The sequence below is a fragment of the Camelus ferus genome, chromosome 15 (assembly GCF_009834535.1).
Source record: "Camelus ferus isolate YT-003-E chromosome 15, BCGSAC_Cfer_1.0, whole genome shotgun sequence".
Taxonomy (NCBI): Eukaryota; Metazoa; Chordata; class Mammalia; order Artiodactyla; family Camelidae; genus Camelus; species Camelus ferus.
Window position 1 is genome coordinate 51,992,174 of NC_045710.1, and position 20,008 is coordinate 52,012,181.

At 49.6% G+C, this 20,008-nt stretch overlaps 1 protein-coding gene across 25 annotated transcripts in view; it reads left to right on the plus strand.

Annotated features, from left to right (window-relative positions):
• DYSF (dysferlin) overlaps nucleotides 1-20,008 on the plus strand; it is a 201,759-nt gene that overhangs the window by 167,945 nt on the left and 13,806 nt on the right. For all 25 annotated transcript variants that reach the window (XM_032497799.1, XM_032497803.1, XM_032497805.1 and 22 more), the window contains 10 exons: nucleotides 2,063-2,161; nucleotides 8,359-8,487; nucleotides 8,732-8,887; nucleotides 10,267-10,358; nucleotides 12,875-13,045; nucleotides 13,667-13,809; nucleotides 15,834-15,973; nucleotides 17,174-17,262; nucleotides 17,465-17,560; nucleotides 17,972-18,113. In XM_032497799.1, coding sequence (XP_032353690.1) covers nucleotides 2,063-2,161; nucleotides 8,359-8,487; nucleotides 8,732-8,887; nucleotides 10,267-10,358; nucleotides 12,875-13,045; nucleotides 13,667-13,809; nucleotides 15,834-15,973; nucleotides 17,174-17,262; nucleotides 17,465-17,560; nucleotides 17,972-18,113 — 1,257 coding nt within the window. The remainder of the gene's footprint in view (nucleotides 1-2,062; nucleotides 2,162-8,358; nucleotides 8,488-8,731; nucleotides 8,888-10,266; nucleotides 10,359-12,874; nucleotides 13,046-13,666; nucleotides 13,810-15,833; nucleotides 15,974-17,173; nucleotides 17,263-17,464; nucleotides 17,561-17,971; nucleotides 18,114-20,008) is intronic.

The window sequence follows — 20,008 nt, forward strand, 5'->3', positions numbered from 1 at the left end:
ATTTCCAAAAGGCTGGGATTTTTAATTCTAAGTTTCTCATGAGTTCTAGTTTTATTATTGCATTAAGGTCAGAGAATGTGACTGATAATGGGCTTATTCCTTGGACTTTATTGAGATTTGCTTTGTGGTTTTTAATTTTTTCTAAGTGCTCCAGTGGTACTGGAAAAGAAGGTAGATGTTCTGTTTTTGGATTACGTGATGTTTGTCTGTTTAAATGACACTGTTAATGGTATTACTCAGATTCTCTGTCTTCATATCCTTTTTTAAAAATTTACTTGGCTTTTCAAGATTGAGGGAAATGTAATAAGTTTCCCACAACTAGTGTGTTCCTGTTATTTCTTTGTGCAAAACACACTGGTTGTTGCCTGGGCTCAAGTCCTGAGTCATAAACTCAAATCTATAAGTATCTGAGCTGTGGAAGAATGTAAAGGCTTACGAGCAATCAAACAGCTAACTAGAATTCCATTCTAACCATTCCTGCCTATGTGCACATATCTGCCCGGGTGTTTGTGTGTCTTTTGGGGAGTATATGTGCGTTTCAGCATATACATCCCAGTCTCAGTGTATACATCTTTCTTGAGCATGACTGTGTAAATGTGTTCTTCTGTGTGTTGGTGACTGTGTGACTTTGATATGTGTGTCCGTTTATTCATCCCCGGCATCTTTGTCTTCAAATTGAACTTCAAACATCAGGGCTAGAGTCTGCCTTGCTGGCTTTTTTGAGAGTAGTTACAAGTCAGAGAGCTCTGTCAGCCTCTATCTTAACCCATCTGAACATCTTTTCCCCTTTCTTGCTGCAGAAGATCCTCCTGGTAAGTTGCGGGGACACTGGTTCTCTGCAGACTCAGCCTTGCCCCGGCACCCGCTGTCTGGGCATCTCATTTTGGCCACACAGAGCTGTAAGGGCCACACTTCCGGTATGGATGGAGACTCAGAACCTCACTCCGCCCTTTCCCCTTTAAAAAGCTGGTGCCTGAAAGACCAGGCATTGGTTTAAAGGGAGTACCAGCATTTCCAGAAACTCGTGCTAGGATTCAGTTCATTTTTTAGACTCAGAGCAGGCCCCTCGCTTACCGCCTCACACAGAGGAGGAAAGCGAGTCCCAGAGTGAGCTCTCCTGACACCTTGCCCTTGGCTTTTTCCAATGAACTGGTGAGCTCTGCTGGTCCTGACAGCACGGACTGAGTGGGGGTGGCTGGTGGAGGCCCAGGGAAGAGTGACAACCCCATCTTCGGGAGCTTGTGACTCCCTGGGAGACGGGCCCACACACCTGGACAGGACACAGTTGAAGGAACATTCTAGACACAAGAGCCAAGAGGGCCTGCAGACACTCTTGTGTAGGAGGAGTTAAAAGGCGGGGAGACCAGTGTGGGCCCCAACAGGCCTGTCCAAGTGGAGGAAGGAAGGCGCAGAGAGGGTGTTGTCACAGACTTCCTTCCTTCTCACCTCATTTCCCCCATTTAGCATAGTGTCTTTTGAATAATGGGCACTTCACGTTTGTTCTATGTCAGAGGTTCTGCCTTGACATGACCTTGGTGGGGCTAAGTTCTGATTTTGGAAGCTTTCTTCTTTTTGCTGGAGTCAGGGCGGGTTGGGGGAAGGTCAGCATAACTCTTTGGGATCTGAGTTTTCCTGGGTGTACCACATTTTTTAAACAAATAACACATTATTGACATGTCCCCCGAAAGAGTTATCCTATGTCCCCTCTGATCTGAGGCTCAGCATGCCCCTGGAATGCAGAGGGTCCTGTGATGGTTATGCCCACTTCACAGAAAGGAAAAGAGAGGCCCCGAGAGCTTAACAGAGTCACACAGTGAAAGCGGGCAGACAGGGCTAGAGCCTCTGCCTCTCAAAACCAAGCAGGTGTGAAAACCTTTCTTCCGATCTGTGCAGTTGGCCCCTGGAGAGGTGGGGAGTTCCAGCTCTCTGCTCCCCTGAACCCAACCAACAGGAGAGATTTGCAGTCCAGGCCAGCCCATCAGCCTTGCCTGGTGTTGGTCTGGAAGATCCTTGCTTGGCAAGTTCTGTTTCTGAAACCGTCTCTTTCTTTCTACCCACTCAGGAAGAGGAGTTCATTGATTGGTGGAGCAAATTCTTTGCCTCGATAGGGGAGAGGGAAAAGTGCGGGTCCTACCTGGAGAAGGACTTTGACACTCTGAAGGTGAGGCCTCTCTAAAATGTGCTCTCCAGTCTAGCAGTCCCTGGGCAGATCCACTGGGTAACATGAGATGCAACAGAAAGAGAATATATATAGGTATAGACATATATTTATTTATTGGTGGAAAAAATATATGTAGGTGTGAAATGATATCTAGTATCTGTTTTAAAGTGCTCAAGGAAAGTAAGGATGAATTTAGATGATGTGGGTGGCCCTCTGATAGATTTTCAAAATACTAAAAATGATTGGAATTGCAAAATATTGAAAATTGCTGAAGCTTAGAGATGGGGACCGAGGGATTTATTATACTGTTCTGTCACTTTTAAAGTTATTTGAACTTTTCTATAATAAAAATGTCCTACTAAAATAAGAGTCAATGAGAGCACATACCCCTGATCCCCCCACCTCTGCAATTGGCACAGAAATTACCCAGCAAATATAAAAACATGGTACGCTCTGTTTCTGTGGGGAAAAAAAAAAACCCCAACACCCAAAAAACAACACAAAACCAGGGATGAGTCAGCCAAATTCTGGTATTTTGAGGAAATTCCACAAATACGGTTATCTTTTTTAAAAGTAGTCTACCAGAAGTGACTCAAAATTATTCCCCAGAGGGGTTGTGGAGTGTCCTGGAGAAGGTTGCCAGGTAAAATTCAGGGTGCTCAGTTAGACTGAGTTTCAGATAGATAGTGAATAGTTTAGTATAAATGTACTTTAAACATTGCATGGGACATACTTATCTCACAATTACGTGTTATCTGAAATTCAAATTTAACTAGGCGTTCTGTGTTTTCACTTGCTAAATCTGGCAGCCCTATTCAGAGAGAAAAGAGTGGCAAAGGCTGTCTGACACATGAGAAAAGCCCAAAGAGCTCCCTAAAGGGGTCTGGATGAAGGGGGCTTGAGGCTAGTTGGAGGGGTGGGTGGCCTGGGTTTTCAGGTGATTCTGGCTGAAAGCCTTTGGTGGACACTCTGGAAGGTGATTTCACAAGGTGGCAAGGGTTGTCCTTGATACATTGAAAGCTCCCATGTGATTGTACCTGGAGACCTGGAGGTGCAGAGATCAGGCCTCCTCAGGCAGCAAGTTCTTTGTTGACTTGATAGGTGGGGTGTGTGAGGCTGGGCGAAGAGACAGAACTATTTGTGTAGCAGGAAGAAGGTCCGACACATCATGTCTGGCATGTGGTCCTGTGGCCTTGCCAAAAAATGAGAAAAGCCAAGTAAGAATGAGGACTCCTGCCAGGGTGGCCCATGGCCCTGGCACCCTTGCTGCTTGCTCAGATGCCGGATGCTGAATTGGCACCCACCCACCAGCTTGACCTCTCTGAGGAGATCTCTGACAGTTTCCAAGTGAAAATGGGCTGTGCAAAAACAAAATGCATTCAACCTGTTTCTGGGGGAGAAGCAGACCTGGAAGGATCACTGGTCCTTTAAGGATTGGTAAATCAAAGAAAACCACCATCACAGACATGACTCTTTGAAAAATAGCCTGTAGCATTATAGAGAGGATGTAGTACACAATGGGTGGAGGTAAAAAACAAACAAAAAACCCCCCCAAAACTCATACTTTGGAAATCACTATCATAGGGGGAAAAAAGCTACTCACAGTCTCAATAGCAAAAGATAGAAAACAAAAGATACAGCAAGAAGGCATAGGAAAACAGAAATCATAGAAAAACAATAGAAAAAGAGTAAATATCAGTTTTCCTATTAAATAAAAATGGGTTACACTCTTTTACTAAGTGATAAGGACTCAGACTACATCAAAAGTCAAAGTCCATCATACTGTCTTTAAAAGACATGTCTAAGACAATACAACCTAGAATGGCTGAAAAAGTAAGTATTTTGGCAAACAAAATAAAGTGCTAACAAAAGAGAAACAGACAGAATCTAAAGAAAAAAACAAAGGAGACAAAATGGAGTGTTTTGTATAAATAAAAGATGTATATCTCAATGCAGAAAGTCCCAAGAATTAATGCATAGAATAATATGATTTAGAAATCCTTAAAGCAGAAATGGATAGGAATATATAAAATAATATCTCACACAAATAAAAGCATGAGATAACAGAAATTAAAGCAGCAGTGGGTATTTTAATGCACCTCTCTCCTAGACAGATGAAACAGCAATCAATAAATAAGAAAATAAAAGATCTGAATCACAAGGTAAATGTTTTCTAAGCTACATCAAGAGTAGCTTTGAAATAGAGAACAAAATAATTAAAGAATAGAGAGTACATTTTTCCAAATGCTCAGAGAACACTTACAAAATTTGATCATATGTTAGTTTAGTAATAACTTACCAAAAGCAGAAATCATACAAGACAGATTTAAATGCAATAAAATGAGAAATTAATAACAAAAGTTTAAACAAAAAGACCAACCACTTGGAAATTTGAAAAATATTTTATTGGGACTTCCAGTATGAACATGGCTGCATAAGTCAGCATTTTTCCCTTTTTCTCTTGGAAATCATTCAAACCCACAAACTTCATTTTCAGTAAAAGTTGGAAACAAATAAAACCCGCAGACTCCAAAATACATGTGAGGGCTGTCCAAAGGCAACTGAGATTGGGTAGAAGCTGCTCAACTGTAGACGAAGAGAAGATACATGAAAATGATGAAAGGTCATAGTGGAAGCAGATCTCAGAAAACCCCATACGTCCTAAGAAAAGAACGTTGATAATTATTTAAGACAGGTTATGGATTCCTGGGCACTTATTATCTAGTCGCTTTACTTTTGTATGTGCTTGAAATTTTTTCATAAGAAATAGTTTAAAAATATAATTCCTGAAATTGATGTTTCACTGTAAAATAGAAAAGTTACATCCTTTGTTCACAACAGTGGACATGGGAACTTTGGAGACAGGTTCAACCTGGTGACAAAAGCCTCTTAGACCTGGTTTGGTTCAGAGAAATAGAGAAGGTGGAGCTACACAAGAATTACACAAATAAGCCGTATTTGTAGGGAACAGCCTGCCTCTGTTGTGGGAACAAAGGAAATTAACTGGTCCAAGTCCAATACATTTAGTGACAAGTACTAATAAAAGAGACAGCTCAGCATTAATTTTAAAAATACTATAAAAAAAGAAGAGAAAAATATAAAACAAAACTTAACCAAAAGAAGAGAATGTATACCCACCAGAAAAATTTTACCAAGAGTAGATGAGATGAAAGATTTTGCTGTTAACTTTTTAGAAATGGGGCAATCAGAGTGCAGGCAGAAATGAAGGAACTCAAGCGACGATGAGAAGAAGTGAAATATGAGCTAGCAGGATTCAGGAAAGGAGGAGAAGAAAACATGGAAGAAGCACAGGACAGAATGGCTTTGGAAGACACAGTAAGGGGCATAGGGGACAGAATGAAATGGAAATAAAGAAAGAGGTAAAAAAGAATAAAGAACAAGTGTCACCTATAGCAGTCAGGGAAAGGAGATCCAATATTTGTGTAATTGGAGTCTCCCAGGAAGACAACCAAAACAATGAAATAAAACAATTAATAGTTTAATAAAATTTCACTAAAACGAAGGAATACCTGAGTATATATATATTACAAGGGCTGCTGTGTGTCAGGAAAAATTGACCCAGACTGGTCAATCTTGAGACATCTCCTAGTGTAGTTATTGGACTTTAGAGACAAAGAGAGAATTCTTTGCGTAGTCATACCTTCTTTTCCTACAAAAAATTAAATAATTTAAAATAGGAAAGAAATCAAAGTGGCTTCAGTTTCTCTACAACAACATTTAATAGCCAAAGACAATAAAGCACTATGTGTTAAGATCTTCAAAGAAAGGAAGGGTGAGCCAAGGAATTGACATTCAGCCAAGCTGCCTTCAAGCATAAGGGCCACAGACACACTGGTCTGCACACCCGGGAGCAGGTAGGATGGCTCCCACAGGCCTGCCTTGAGGGACTCCTAGGGGATGAACTAGAGCTGATCTAGGAGCTGTCTCAGCTTGGAGATAACTGGGAAAACCATAACAAAAGGATTGGTTGTGATCAGATTTTACCTTAGACCTAAAAGGGAAACACCTGGAAAGGTTAGGGTAACTGGACAGAATGTAAGTAGCATATATATTGAAAATGTAGAAATGATAAAACTGATAAAAATTAGATAAAGGAGGAAAGAGGATGGGATACAGAGTAAGGACAATGATAGCCATATTATAGGATAGATAAAATTGACAGATATTACTTAAAATTGGCAAATCAAATAATAGGCATATAAACAAATTATAAACAAGTAGCACAAAGATAAATACTGAGATAGATAATATTGTCTAAGACTAGGTGATGGAGAGGGAGAGGGAGAGGGAGGAAGATAAAATTTGATTATTTTATCATTGCTATAATGAGAAATCCTAAAGACATAATAATAGAACGTAAACTCAGGTCATCCTAGCTATCAGAAAACACACACACGCACGCACACACGCTCACTCACACACCCACATACCACACAGAGAAAACAGACCATGCGGTCAAAGATTTAAAAAGCAAAACTCTGAAACTAGAAAATGTAATATAAATACATTCTGTGACTGTATAAATATAATACAAATATAAAACCAGACCAAACATATTTGCCATATCAGTACATATCATATCAATCACTTATTAATTGCAAAATTTAAATCAGGTCTCAAAGCAAAATCTATCTCTAAAGTAGATTTATAAAGGTTGAAAATAAAAGATTAGGAAAATGAGTGTCAGGCAAATGGAAATGAAAAGAAAGCAGAAGTCACAATCTTAATATTACACGAGAGCATATTCAAGTCCCCCCGATTGAATGAGACAGGGAAGGGCACTTTAGAATGCTAAATGGTGCAATGCCAAGATAGAACGGTCATATCTATGTGCCAAATAATATATCAATATTTACGAAACAGAAACTACAGGAGATAGCAGAAGAGAGAGAAATGTACTGGTAGGTAGGGGAAGATTTGAATTCACTTTTCTCGGTAAATGTCAGATCAAGGGGACAAAAGACTGTGAGGATACAGAGGACTGGAATAACTGTTAGCCTGATTGAACTACTCCTATGGCATGTTTATAAAAACTGACCATGTAACAGACCATGAAGAAAATTGTAATAAAATTCAAAAAGTGGCAATGCCACTGACAATGTTTTCTGATTATAATGCCATTAATGCCATAAAGTTAAAAGCAATGGCAAGGTCAAAAGACCCAAAAGCTTCTATGCGGAAAACCAAAAAGAAAAAGCAAAAAACTAAAAAACAAAAACAAAAAACAAAAAACAAAACAAACCCCCAAACAACCAACCAAACCTCTCTCTTGACAATTTTTGGTGAAAGAGAAAATATAAAAGAAATGACAGAATATCTGGGAAGCAAGGATAAAACACTACATGTTAGAAGTTAACTACAGTTAAAGCAGTATTCCGAGGATGTTTATAGACTTAAAAACTTATGTTAATTAAAACAAAAGAATGAAAACTAATTACGCATTTAGCTCTTAGATCAAAAAATAAAATAAGAATAAAACTGTGAATTATGGAACGTCAAGAAAATGAAAATGAAAACATTATACACCCCAAAACAAATGGGGCGACACTCAGGCAGTCGTAAGCAGAGGTTAATTTCAGAAGCAATGTATTTTCCTTATCAAGAAAGAGGGAACAAAGTAAAATTTCAACTGAAGAAGTTAGGAGGGAAAAAAAAACCCTTAAAATAGTAGGCTGCATCTTCTAGAGTTCTGTCTTGATCTTCAAATAAAAAGTCAGTTAACTTTTCATTCATTTGTTTGACTGTGATCTTCTCTTATAAAAGAAGGCACCATGCATGGATGTGATGACTGTCAGGGATCTAGAATATTGGATTAATCAGAAAACCCTGTTTTCCAATGTTGCTGAGCAAATGTCTTCCCCTCTTATTCCTTTCTCCCTTTTTTTTTTTTTCTTTCTTTTTCTCCCTTCATCTCCATGATTTGCTTCCTTTTAAAAAAATCTCTGCCTTTGTTCTTTCCTTCTCCATCCCTCTTCCTTCTTGGCCCCCTCTCCTGCCTCCACCTCTCCCACCTGCCCGCCTCTTGGCCTTTGTTCTCTGATTTCTTATGGCCTTTCCCCCTCATTTCCTTCTCTCTCCCTTCCTTCACTTGACACTGTCACGTGTCCTCTTTCTTTGCTGTCCCTCTTCTTTCTCTCTTTCGCTTGTCCCCTTTCTGTCGTCCCCGCATGTGGCAGGTCTATGACACACAACTGGAGAATGTGAAGGCCTTCGAGGGCCTGTCAGACTTTTGTAACACCTTCAAGCTCTACCGGGGCAAGACTCAGGAGGAGATGGAAGACCCTTCCGTCATTGGGGAATTTAAGGTAAGTCCTCGAGGACATGCCTCTAACCCAGCGGGGGCCCAAGACTGTGGAGTGGCAGCGGTGAGTGAAGGGGGTGGGCGCGGAGGTGCTGCAGCATTATTGACAACAACCCTAGTGCTGGGATGGCAGTGGGCTTCGTGCTCGCTGTGGTGCTGACTCTGGCAGGGATGAGTCATGGTCGCCGTGCTGATTGTGTTGGTGACGATGATGATGACAATGAAAGTTGAACCCTCCTTCTTTTCAGGGCCTCTTCAAAATTTACCCCCTCCCGGAAGACCCGGCCATCCCCATGCCCCCGAGACAGTTCCACCAGCTGGCCGCCCAGGGGCCCCAGGAGTGCCTGGTCCGCATCTACATCATCCGAGCATTCGGCCTGCAGCCCAAGGACCCCAACGGGAAGGTACCGTTCCTAGAGCTCTCGCCTCCCCCAGAATAAACAGCAGGCTAGGGTTCAAATAGGCTGCAGAATTTGGATACAATCTTTGCCCCAGGGAATTCACAGGAAGTGGGGAAACCAGACAAACATGTATAAAACTGAGATGTGACTGCAGTGGAGTTCTAGGAGGTCAGAAAAGGCCAAAGTCAGTACAATATCTTGGAATAATGGGGAAGACTTCCTGGGAGGAACAGGATTCTTAAAGATCGATGAGTTTTGATGGGCTGGGAGGGAGAAGAACACAGTATTTTAGGAGGGGTCTAAAACCTCAGCAAAGCTTTAGGAGCCGACTGCTTAGCGTAGGTTTAGCACAAGGTGAAGGTGTAAGGACAAATGACATTGAGGGTGCAGGTGGGGACTAGACTTTGTGGGGCTCCCAGTGGAGGGGTGGGGAGGGGAGACAGGGTCAGTGACTGGCTGAGCCATGCTGGAGTCTGAGGCAAAAGGAAGCATCAGTAATGCTATAGTGTCTTTATTTAAAATTTTGATATTTTGTTCGTTATGGACTGTTGGGGTTGATTTTAAGTTTTAAAATATCACATGCAAATATTGTTCATCTTGATTACTGAGTTTTTGTGGCCCTCCCTTAAATTTTGTGCCTGCGCAAGGCCCTCACCGACTTACTCTAGTCCTGCCTCTGAGTGAAGTGGGGAACTTGAGTCTGGAGCTCTGGGGAGCTGGAGGGGAGGGGCAGGGTAACGTTGGGAAGAGAGAGAAAGAGAAAAGAGGCAAGGCGGCGGCGGGGTGGGGGGGGGCACTTGCGTTCAGAAGGGCGAGGTCCTATCTTGTCCCCTTAGACGGGTGCAGGCCTAGCATTTGTCCCAGGCTGTGGGTAGAGGCCTGGCGTCCCACCCCTGGAGCCCTGCTTTTCCAGGTGAGAAGTCACGGCTGGCCTTGCCCTGCTGGGCCGTCACAGGGTGGAATGGGGTGGCCCCGGCCGGCACCACCGACGGCCTCTAAGACACGGCTGGGCTGAAGGAGTCTGACCGTCTCTCTCCCTTTCCATCTGCTGAAGCAGACGTCACAGACAGGAGCCCAGCCCGGCCCAGTCACATATGTATTGCAGACTGGCGTGTTTTGGAGGATATGGGTCTGGTCCCCGCCTGCCCTCTCCCAGTGGGGTAGTGGGCGGGGAGTGTGGAGGACTGAGGCACCCCGTTTTCAGTGCTGGGGCTGAGGCTACGAGCCCACACCAGGGCTGGTGTGCACCATGGGGCCGCTGGCCTGGCCGGTGGCAGCCTGCTGATGGTGGCTCACCTTGCCTCTTTGAGAGGCAGAGCAAGGAAGAAGCCTCAGAGACGTGTTGGGAAGGTGGTCTCACTGGAGTGTTTCTCCTCCTCCAGTGTGATCCTTACATCAAGATCTCCATCGGGAAGAAATCGGTGAGCGACCAGGATAACTACATCCCCTGTACGCTGGAGCCTGTGTTTGGGAAGTAAGTTGGGGCAGTTTGGATCTTGGGGTGGAGGTGCCAGTCTGGATAATCCACAGCCCAGTGGGAGGGAGGTGGCTGCCACTGGCAAGTGCCCATCTCCCAGAGCAAAGCTCTGTTCCCTGAATCTTGCATGTCTGTGGGGTGTAGCCTCAGCTAGCTCTTCCTCAGGTGCTAAAGGCCTGAGTCCTGCCAGAAGCTCCTAGATTAACAACTACCGCGAAGGTCAGAAATCCACGTGGAAACTCAGAGCGTGCATTTGCTAATTATCCTCTCTTTTCTTAGATCAACTTTTCGTTTGGAATAGTTTTAGATTCACAGAAAAGTTACAGAGATAGCTTCCCCCACCATCAACATCTTACCTAACCACGGTACATTTATCAAAATTAAGAAATTGATATTGGTACGTTACTGTTAACTAAACTCTAGACTGAATTAAGATTTTGCCGATTTTTCCATTAATACCCTTCTACTGTTTCAGGAGCTAATCCAGTTTTCCCACTGCATTTAGGAATTATTGTCCTTTATTGTTGCTCATTCATCTGTGGCAGATAAGTCAAGGAGGGATGTGGACTCAAGATAGTAAAATGTGTCCTAAAATCTAAGAACAAGGGAAAGACGAAGCAGAGGCCATTGCATGGGAGTAGCTCCCAGGCATCCTGACTGGCTTGGTGCTTGGACACGAGCTTATTTTGGGTCAGAGAGAGGAGAATCTTGAGGGAGGTTGGCAGCTATTTCTCCAGCGCCTGTAGGAGAAGGCATGTGCTGATACTGTCAAGCAACACATCAGATTCACGAACTGCTGTCAGTTGAGTTAGTTGTGGTCCCTCGGCCTTGCAGTGAGGACCCACTCAGTCTGGGGAAATGCCGTATTTAAAGGGGAAAAGGTCTTGGCCAACGATGAGCCGCCACCAAGCTGGAAGTGGGAGGGAGGGCTGCAGGGAAGATGGCATGAGGGAGAGCAGAACCCTGTTTGGCGAGCTGCAGTGGTCAGCATGGGGCCACAGGCGGACGTGGCCTGGCAGGGCCCAGGGCAAGGTGGGGCAGCAAATGGGGAAATGCCCCCCCCCACTTCTCCGTTTCACCATCTCCTCCAACTCGTGGCCACCTGGTCTGCCTGGGGTGTCAAGCCTCCCTCGGTCCACAGCAGAAACTCTTTGTTTCTATAACCCATGTGTCGAACAGCACAACGCATGGGGTATAATTAAACCTAGCTTTGTTTGTGTCTGCCGGTGTCCCGTAAACATTTATCCTGTGGGGGTTACCTTCCTCACTCCCTGAGTGGAAACTGCGGTAGGCCAGCAGCTTTCCTGCCCATGTTCAGACAGTCTACTCTGCCACAAAGCCACAGTCTCAAGCTGGTAACCAGAACGCGCGTCTGTGTGTCATCAGGGGCCCACGGGATGGCTGGGGGTCGGTTCCCTCTTACAGTCGGGCTCACCTTGGGTACAGCGTGTACAAACTGTGGAGTGTGTGGAGGGGAGGAGGGGCTTTGCCAGTGTCCCCACCTCGGCCCCCCTGGCCGCCCCCCTAGCCTGGTCCTGACCCGTGCAGGGCCAGAACTGGGATCCTAGAAGGCCCATCTCAAATGCTGGCTGTGCCCTGTCCGGCCCCCCTCTGGGTGACCCATATTTGCTTTCTCGGGGGAGGCTTTCCAGGGAGCCCCTGAGCCCTCTTAATGTAGCTCCTGGGAAGTGGCAGGTGTCCCTTCAGCTGGTGCCCCCCACCCCCTGCACCAGTTGGGCTTCTGGTGGGCAGTGCCCCCTCCTCTGCAGGAAGCAGTGTGATTGGTGTCCCGCCAGGATGGGAGCATAGCTCCTCCCAAACAACACCCTCCCCCAAATCCCACATTCTGCCGCAGGCTGCTCGCACCTCCCCGACTATGAGTCAGGTGCCAGGCTTGTGTCTCCCGCCTGCAGAGAACTCATTACTCATTTCAGGGGAGAAGGGGTAACACCTCCACACTTGACCTCCACAGGAGCGGGGGGGGGGGGGAGTCTCGGAACACAGCAGGAACTCTCTCCAAAGAAATCTCACAAATCCTCTTTCTACCCAACTCTGGAAGTCGGGGTGAGGCCCCAAGAGTCCCGAAAGTGGATCCCAGGCCATCCCCTTGGTAAATTCCAGAGCTCTGGCACCTGTCTGGAGTTTCACATCTCTTGTCTTCAGATGTCCTGGTGGAAACCTCACTTTTAACCTTCTGCCCATTCATTGGTTCATTCTACGGTCCATCAGGCAGGCCCCTGCTCTATGCCTAGCTCAGATTATTTGGCAAAACCACACACACACACACACACACACACACACTCACTCACACTGAGACCAGCCCAGCTCCGGGAGTGGGCAGTGTGCTGTGAGATCTGTAGGAGACCCGAGGAGAGTGGGCTGCAGGCCACTCTGAGAGGGGAGCAGGAGGCCAGGGACGGCTTGCAGCCTTGCCACCCCCTGGAGCTCCCGCTGTGTCTGGTGACCTCCGGGAGCTGGTGCCGTCATGACGAGGGCCCATCCCCACCCCGCAGGATGTTCGAGCTGACCTGCACTCTGCCTCTGGAGAAGGACCTGAAGGTCACTCTGTATGACTACGACCTCCTCTCCAAGGACGAGAAGATCGGGGAGACAGTCATCGATCTGGAGAACAGGCTGCTGTCCAAGTTTGGGGCTCGCTGCGGACTCCCACAGACCTACTGCGTGTAGGTGCATGGGCGCCGGCTGCTCTCTGACAGCGACCCCAGGCCTGAGCCCCCGGCACTGACCGTGTGCCGGCCTGGGCCAAGGGCTTCTCAGACATTCGCTCGCTCAGCCAGTCGGGATTTTGTCCCCACTCCATAGATAAGGAAACTGAGGCCCAGGCTTGTAAGTTTTGGGATTAGGGTTTCAACCTGCCTGTCTGACTCTAAGGACATGGCTGTTTCTCACGTTGTTATAATCCAGTTCTCCTTAAGGCACCACTGGGGGCCTGGAGCGGGAAGGGAGAAGGGACACAGCCACACGCCCCGCTGGGCCCTAAGGTGTCCACGTGTGGACAGCTCCCGCCCACTTTCTGCCCACGGGGGTCTTGTTTGGGGCTGATTCCCTGGGAAGCATTTATGCTGCAATTCCGTGTGTATGTAAGGAAGTCCTTCTGTCTCGGAGCCTCAGTTTCTCCATGTGTAAAATGGGCTCCCTAGTCATGATGAGCAGTCACACAGGGTGCCTGCGGTGAAAGTGAAGGCGGGGCAGTGCCGTGAGGGTGGGCACACGGGTCACTGCACGCCCCTCCCCCTCGCTGGTGTCCCGGAACGTCTCATCTCTGTCTTGTGTTTGGGCCTCAGCTCTGGACCCAACCAGTGGAGGGATCAGCTCCGCCCCTCCCAGCTCCTCCACCTGTTCTGCCAGCAGCACCGAGTCAAGGACCCCGTGTACCGGACAGACCGCGTGGTGTTTCAGGATAAAGAATACACCATTGAAGAGATAGGTGAGCTGTGTCTCTACCGCCTCCTCTCCTGCTGGCCCTCCCCTGTCGTAAAGGGGCCTGCCGGACAGGACAGCCAGACACAACCCACACCAGCGCGCTGTGGTCTCGGGTCTCTCCAGGGCAGCACAGACGGGCTAAACTTGCACTTGGTATTCTTGGGACCAGTGCTTACCTGGGACATCGTTGTGAAAATGAGAGGTCAAGGTAGGGCCGGGGGCAGGGTGGTTCAAGGTCAGAGCTCAGTCCAAGGCCAGATGGGGCCCGTCTGAGGGCAAGATGAAGGGTGAGTCTGAAACCAAGGTCGGGGTCATGGTTAGGACTGGTCTGCTTCTAGCTTTGGGTGATCAGACTGGTCAGAGTTCGGGTACAGCCCACCACTGAGAAAGTTTTCTCCTTGCATCGCACTAGCCTGCCAGCTGGACCTTAACGGTAACCTTCCGAGCCCCGAGTCACAGCTCCTGCACCTGATACATCCAAAAGGTGGCAGGAAGCCCTGCTGCCCCCCTCTTGCCCCTGGGTCTGCTCAATGCTCACGTGGAGGGTCCTGCCATGTGCTCCCCGCATGTCTGAGATGCCCGCAGGCCCGCATTGCCCACCCAGAGCAGCTCAGACTCCCCAGAGGTGTTTACAGGTCCAGCTGGCCCCTCACCTCCTGCTGGTTTCAGAGATGTTTGACGTCAGACCTGGTGCTGAGGTTATAAAAGGCGAATGAGGCTTTGGCTCCCCCATCCCAGATCCCCCTCCTTCTGTTTGTCTGACTCTCCGAGGTCATGGCTGAGCCAGGCTCCTCTCTGTTAGGCCCTCACCCCGCCCTGTACTCTCTTCCTGTAGAACATGGTCTGTTTTAGGGGTGGTCTCATTTCCTTCTGCTAGCCTGTGAGCAGCTTAAGCACCAGGACCAGGGCTCATGGTCATAAATTCGTAGGACAGGAAAGCCAGAAACCGAGGTTGATGGGGCCTGACATCTGCCTGTCAGATGAGGCCGTTTAGGTTAAGAGTGGTTAACAACCTGCCCAAAGTCACCCAGCCAGTTAGGAACAGAAAGAACCAGTTTCCTGGCCCGGTGGTCCTTCTCGGATGCTATGCTGCTTCCTTCGTGGCATCTATTAAAATGGGCAGGGCAGGTTTGCTGGATGAATGTGTGTGTGTGTGTGTGTGTGTGTGTGTGTGTGTGTGTGTGTGTGCGCTGGTGAACATGGGCACACCTGACCCTCCTACCCCTAGTCCAGGTCTCTGTCATGGGGGCTCCAAGTTCATTGTGCTGGTTGGTTGGCCAGGCTTATCAGGGCCAGGACCACCCCTGTGTCCTCACCCCACCCACAGCACCAGCCTATGACCCACCCCTGCCAGGTGTACCTGGGAAGCACGAGGGGGCTGGGAGGGGTGTTCACATTCAATTATGTGCCTTTCCTAATGAGCGTGTGACCTCCGCTGCCCTGCTGCTGGTCTGCGGGACTGCTCCACGCTTCATCTCTGTCGTCTGTGGAACGAGGGTAATGAGAGCACTTATCTTCTTGGGTTACTCTGTGGATCAAACCTGTTAATATCTCTGAAGAACAAGGCCTGGCTCCTGCTTTATAAGTGTTCGCTGTTACTGCCGTCATTTCAGCCTCTGCTCCTAATGCAAGAGATTGCATGATCCAGAGGAGTACTGGGAGCGTTTAGATGCCTGATCTGGGAGAAGAGCTTGCCGAGGCTCAGAGCTGAGAGCAGTCAGGAAGGGCTTCCTGGAAGGGGTGGGCTTTGGCGAGTCGGGGAAAATTTGTGTTGGTGGGAAAAAAGGAAGAAGAGCTTACGGAAGAGGCATGGTAGAGATGATGGCGATGGGGAATCTGAATTTTAAGCCCGGAACTTGTGGACAACAAGGATTCCCCTACAGAGAGTGAGGGCCTGACGGCCAGAAGCAGTGTGTCTGAGCTGGGGTGAGGCTGCGGAGTTAACAGCTTCCCCAGGCACCCAGGCAGTCCTGCCATCTCTTGCTCACTCAGCCCTGGCAACTTTTTTGTCTCCTCTTTCCGGGGCAGACGCTGGCAGGGCCCCGAACCCACACCTGGGCCCAGTGGAGGAGCGTCTGGCCTTGCACGTCCTCCAGCAGCAGGGCCTGGTCCCTGAGCACGTGGAGTCCCGGCCCCTCTATAGCCCCCTGCAGCCGGACATCGAGCAGGTAGGACCCCCATCCTCGGGCCCCAGAGCCCCTGACCCTAGGGACAGCGTGGATATCCCAGAGGCACTGATGGGGACCTCAGAGTTTGGCGAATGCCTCCTTGCGCTGTTTCTCCACAGTGTGAGCGGTCACCACTGGTGGCCTGCGAGGGGACCTCTTGAGCCTGGCCTCCCCCGGCCTCCCTGCAGCCCTTAGGGCCTGGGGGACGGGCCTGAGCCGCCTCCATCTCCGTGAGGCCAGACCTCTGCTGTGCACACGGGCAGCTCGTTCAGCCAGGCCCCGGGTGTCCTCCTCCGTCACCGGTCAGTGACATCCCAGATGGCCGGCCCTGCGCTGGCTGCAGTGGGGATCTCAGGCAGGGCGACTGGTCCGGGTGACAGAGCAGCAGAGCAGTCCTCAGGAGGGCCGGGGACGCACCCAGGCAGAGGTGGGGTGAGCCGAGGGACCTCGGGCCCGGGGCTGAGATGGGCGGCTTCCTGGAGCAGGTGAGCTCAGTGCTGGGGTTTGGAGCAGGAGGAGGAGAGAAAAGGCTACAGGCAGAGACCGGCCGAGGCAGCCATGAAGGTGCCTTTGTGGCCACCCAGAGAGCATCCTCACTGCTGTTGCAAACCGAGCTCTCCTCCCCTTGGCGGTGTGGCCACCAGCTCCCCAGGGTGGCACCGCAGGTGTTGAGACATCAGCCCTTCCATGCTCTAGCCGTTTGAACCTGAAGAAGTTACGTCAGCCCCCGCTCCTTCCTTTGTTAAGTTGGGGCAGTGATGACAGCTGACCTGCAGAGAGGGAGGGAGGTGAGGGCTGGCAGGCAGTGTGGTTTCCTGCCGTGGAAAACCTGAGCCCCCTATGACTAAACTGTGCTGTCTGACCCTCCATGACTGTGGGCACGCACCATTCCCTCGGCTGGGGTGCCCCTCTCCCCTTTTCCACCTGGCACACTGAAACTCAGCCCACGTCACCACGCCAGGAAGCTGCCCTGACCCCTGACCTCCAGGCACTGCCCAAGTCATCGGCCGGAGGGGTGGTGGGCTCCGCCTGTGGTTGGCCCTGTAGTCCTGTTGAGGCCCCTCCCCAACAGGGGGTGGGCCTCTGCGTGGCAGGGCCATTTCTCTGTCCTGTGTGCTGACCATCTGGCACGGAGCAGATGGTCGGGGGATGTTGGCTGCATGAAGAGGGTGGTAAGACAGCCGGGTTGTGTCTCCCTAGGGGAAGCTGCAGATGTGGGTCGACCTGTTTCCTAAGGCCCTGGGGCGGCCGGGACCTCCCTTCAACATCACCCCACGGAGAGCCAAAAGGTGATGTCCCCCAGCCTGGGCTCAGAGCTGAGCAGGGTGGCGGGTGGGACCAGGAGGTGGCTTTTGGGCTGGGCTTTGGGTGGCTCAGACCTCACCATTGTATGGGCCTGGCCGGCTGTCCAGCCAGGCAAGCTTCAGACTCTTGGCTGAGCTGACTTCTTGGCCTCTCAGTCCGCGTGACTCTGAGTCACCTTCTCTGCAGGTTTTTCCTGCGCTGTATTATCTGGAACACCAAGGATGTGCTCCTGGACGACCTCAGCATCACCGGGGAGAAGATGAGCGACATTTATGTGAAAGGGTAGGGAGTCACCCTCCACCCCCCAGGTCCCAGCTCCACGGCGTCACCCCTGCGCCCCCTGGGATGGTGCTCGGTTGGGAAACAGGGAGCCCTGTCGTTGGGAAGGGGAGAACAAGAAAGGGAGGGGTCTTATGGGAGTGGCCCCCACCTTTAGGGAGTTGTTCCCTCACCAGAGTTCTTCTGCATTAATTTTTGAGTTGAACTTACAAAGTTTGAAGATGTCCCTCGAGGGAGAAGCTAGAAGATTTTAACATTTATGGCACAATTTGGTACATCATGATTTCTTGGGGATTATTTTTTCTTTATCGTTTACTAAGTTCATTGACTTTAACCCTTTGTTTGTTTACGTTGAGGATGCACCTTGGGGTGGAAACCTTAATTCACAATATTCTCTAAAATGTGTATGTCTAGTTGGATGGTTGGCTTTGAAGAACACAAGCAAAAGACAGACGTGCATTACCGGTCCCTGGGAGGTGAAGGCAACTTTAACTGGAGGTTCATTTTCCCTTTTGACTACCTGCCAGCCGAGCAAGTCTGCATCATCTCCAAGAAGGTGAGTGTCATTCCTGTCCCCAGTGGTGCTAGTCCCAGTGCTGTCAAATGTCAGCGGGATCACACCACCAGTTAACAGCCCTGCCCTTGTCAGACTCTCGCCGCTGCCCTACCACTGTTGCAGTCACCACGGCCATCACTGCGTGACAATCACCACCATTGGACAGTGTCACCACCACCACCACCACCATTGTCCCATCACTGGTGCCACTACTGTAGCTTCCACCACTGCTCCTATGACTGCTAAAGCCACCACCCCATGTCGCCATCCCCTCTTCTCCTTCCACTTCTGCCACCATTGCCATGATTAGCATTGTCGCCATCCCACAACCACCCCCACACCAGTGCCCCAACCATCATATGTAGTTAAGTCCAAATCCTAACAAACCACACAGCAGGAAGGGCCGTGGGGTCCAAGTGGGGAGAACATCGGTAGGGAAACCCTGCACAGTCATCAGAGGGCAGTGGGGCAGGCCCCATAGGGACAGCGGCCCTAGAGGGCTGGGCTGGCCTGCCGATCGGGCCGTCTTTGGATCCGGTGCTGCTTCGCCAAGTCCCCGCGGCTACCTTCTCTCTCACATTTCTGTGCCTGGGGCCTGTGGCCACTGTCCAGGCTGCGTAGTCACTGGGAGGGGCTCTGCCCTTCCAGGCCCGTCTCTTTCTCAGATTCAGAGACCTCAGCTCTTTGTGGGGCAGCATCTCCGAGTTTGGGTCTCATCTGGGCCATGAACTCTTTTCTCCTGAGATAGGAGGGTCCCGAGGTGGGTGGTGGCCCCAAACGTGCCCTTGGGGAGCAGCGCCCAGGGCAGGTGGGAGGGGGCTGTGGGCGGTCAGCTGCCTGGAGGCGGAGGGCCCCTCTGTTGCTGCTGCCCGCCTAGAATCCCTTCCACTTGCGGGCGCTCTCCTGCTCCGCAGGGAGAGTGCCTCTCTGGTGCGTCCTGCTGGTCTGATTTCCTTCCAGAGGTGGCGCAAGGCTTCGAGCTGCAAAGCTTCTGTGACTCTTCTCTCTGTCCTGATTGCGTGGCTTAAAGAAGGGAAATGCATGGTGTAGTTCAGCTGCCTTGGGCCTCTTAACTCTCTTCATGACATCTTTTCCATGTGACCCCTTCCCCACACAGCATCATCTGCACTGTAGAGAAACCAGAATGTTCCACTGAACATTCTGAAGCCATCGAACAAAAGAAAATGTGGGTTAAGCAAGGTTAATGCGTTCTTCCATCCAGGGATCGCTGCACAGCGCCTGCCGGAAAGCAGAGTTTAGCCACAACCCCGGATGCTATGCAGTCAAGGAAAGCCTAGCCTGTTTGTGGGTTTAATTTTGTTTGTTCTGCCCAGTGTGTTTGTGTATCACAAGATGTTTCCATACAAAGCAAACGCTGCATGTGCCGGGGAGACCTCCAGGTCAAACAGCACCTGTCCTTGCTGAGGACAGAGGGGATGGGGAGGAGTGGCCGGGACCACCTCCCGTGCTCGCCAAGCCCCACAAGAGGCGAGGTGTGGATGGGGAATGGCAGCTGAGAGATGCCAAACTGGCCTGCTCACATGGGAGGCGGGGCCGCCTATTCGTTGTCACAGGTGGAGATGTGGGCAAGGAGTCCCAGGAAGCAGAGGCTTCTGTTTTTTCTACAAAGTAGGGAGAGAGAATCTCCTGGCACTGTGGCAGGTGACTTAGACAAATGAGAAAGGCTGGAAGTAGTTATCATGCGGAGTGAGGGAGAAAAAAGGGGCAAGTGAGGACAAGAGAGCTAACAGGTGGTACCCGGCAGTTTTGAGGGCCCCGCTGGGGTCACTGATGAAGAATTTGAGGTGGCACCATTCTGGCCACCATGGGTTTCATCTCTGCACTATAGACACCAGCAAGGAAGGAGAGAGTTGGGCTGACCCACGGTGGAGTTC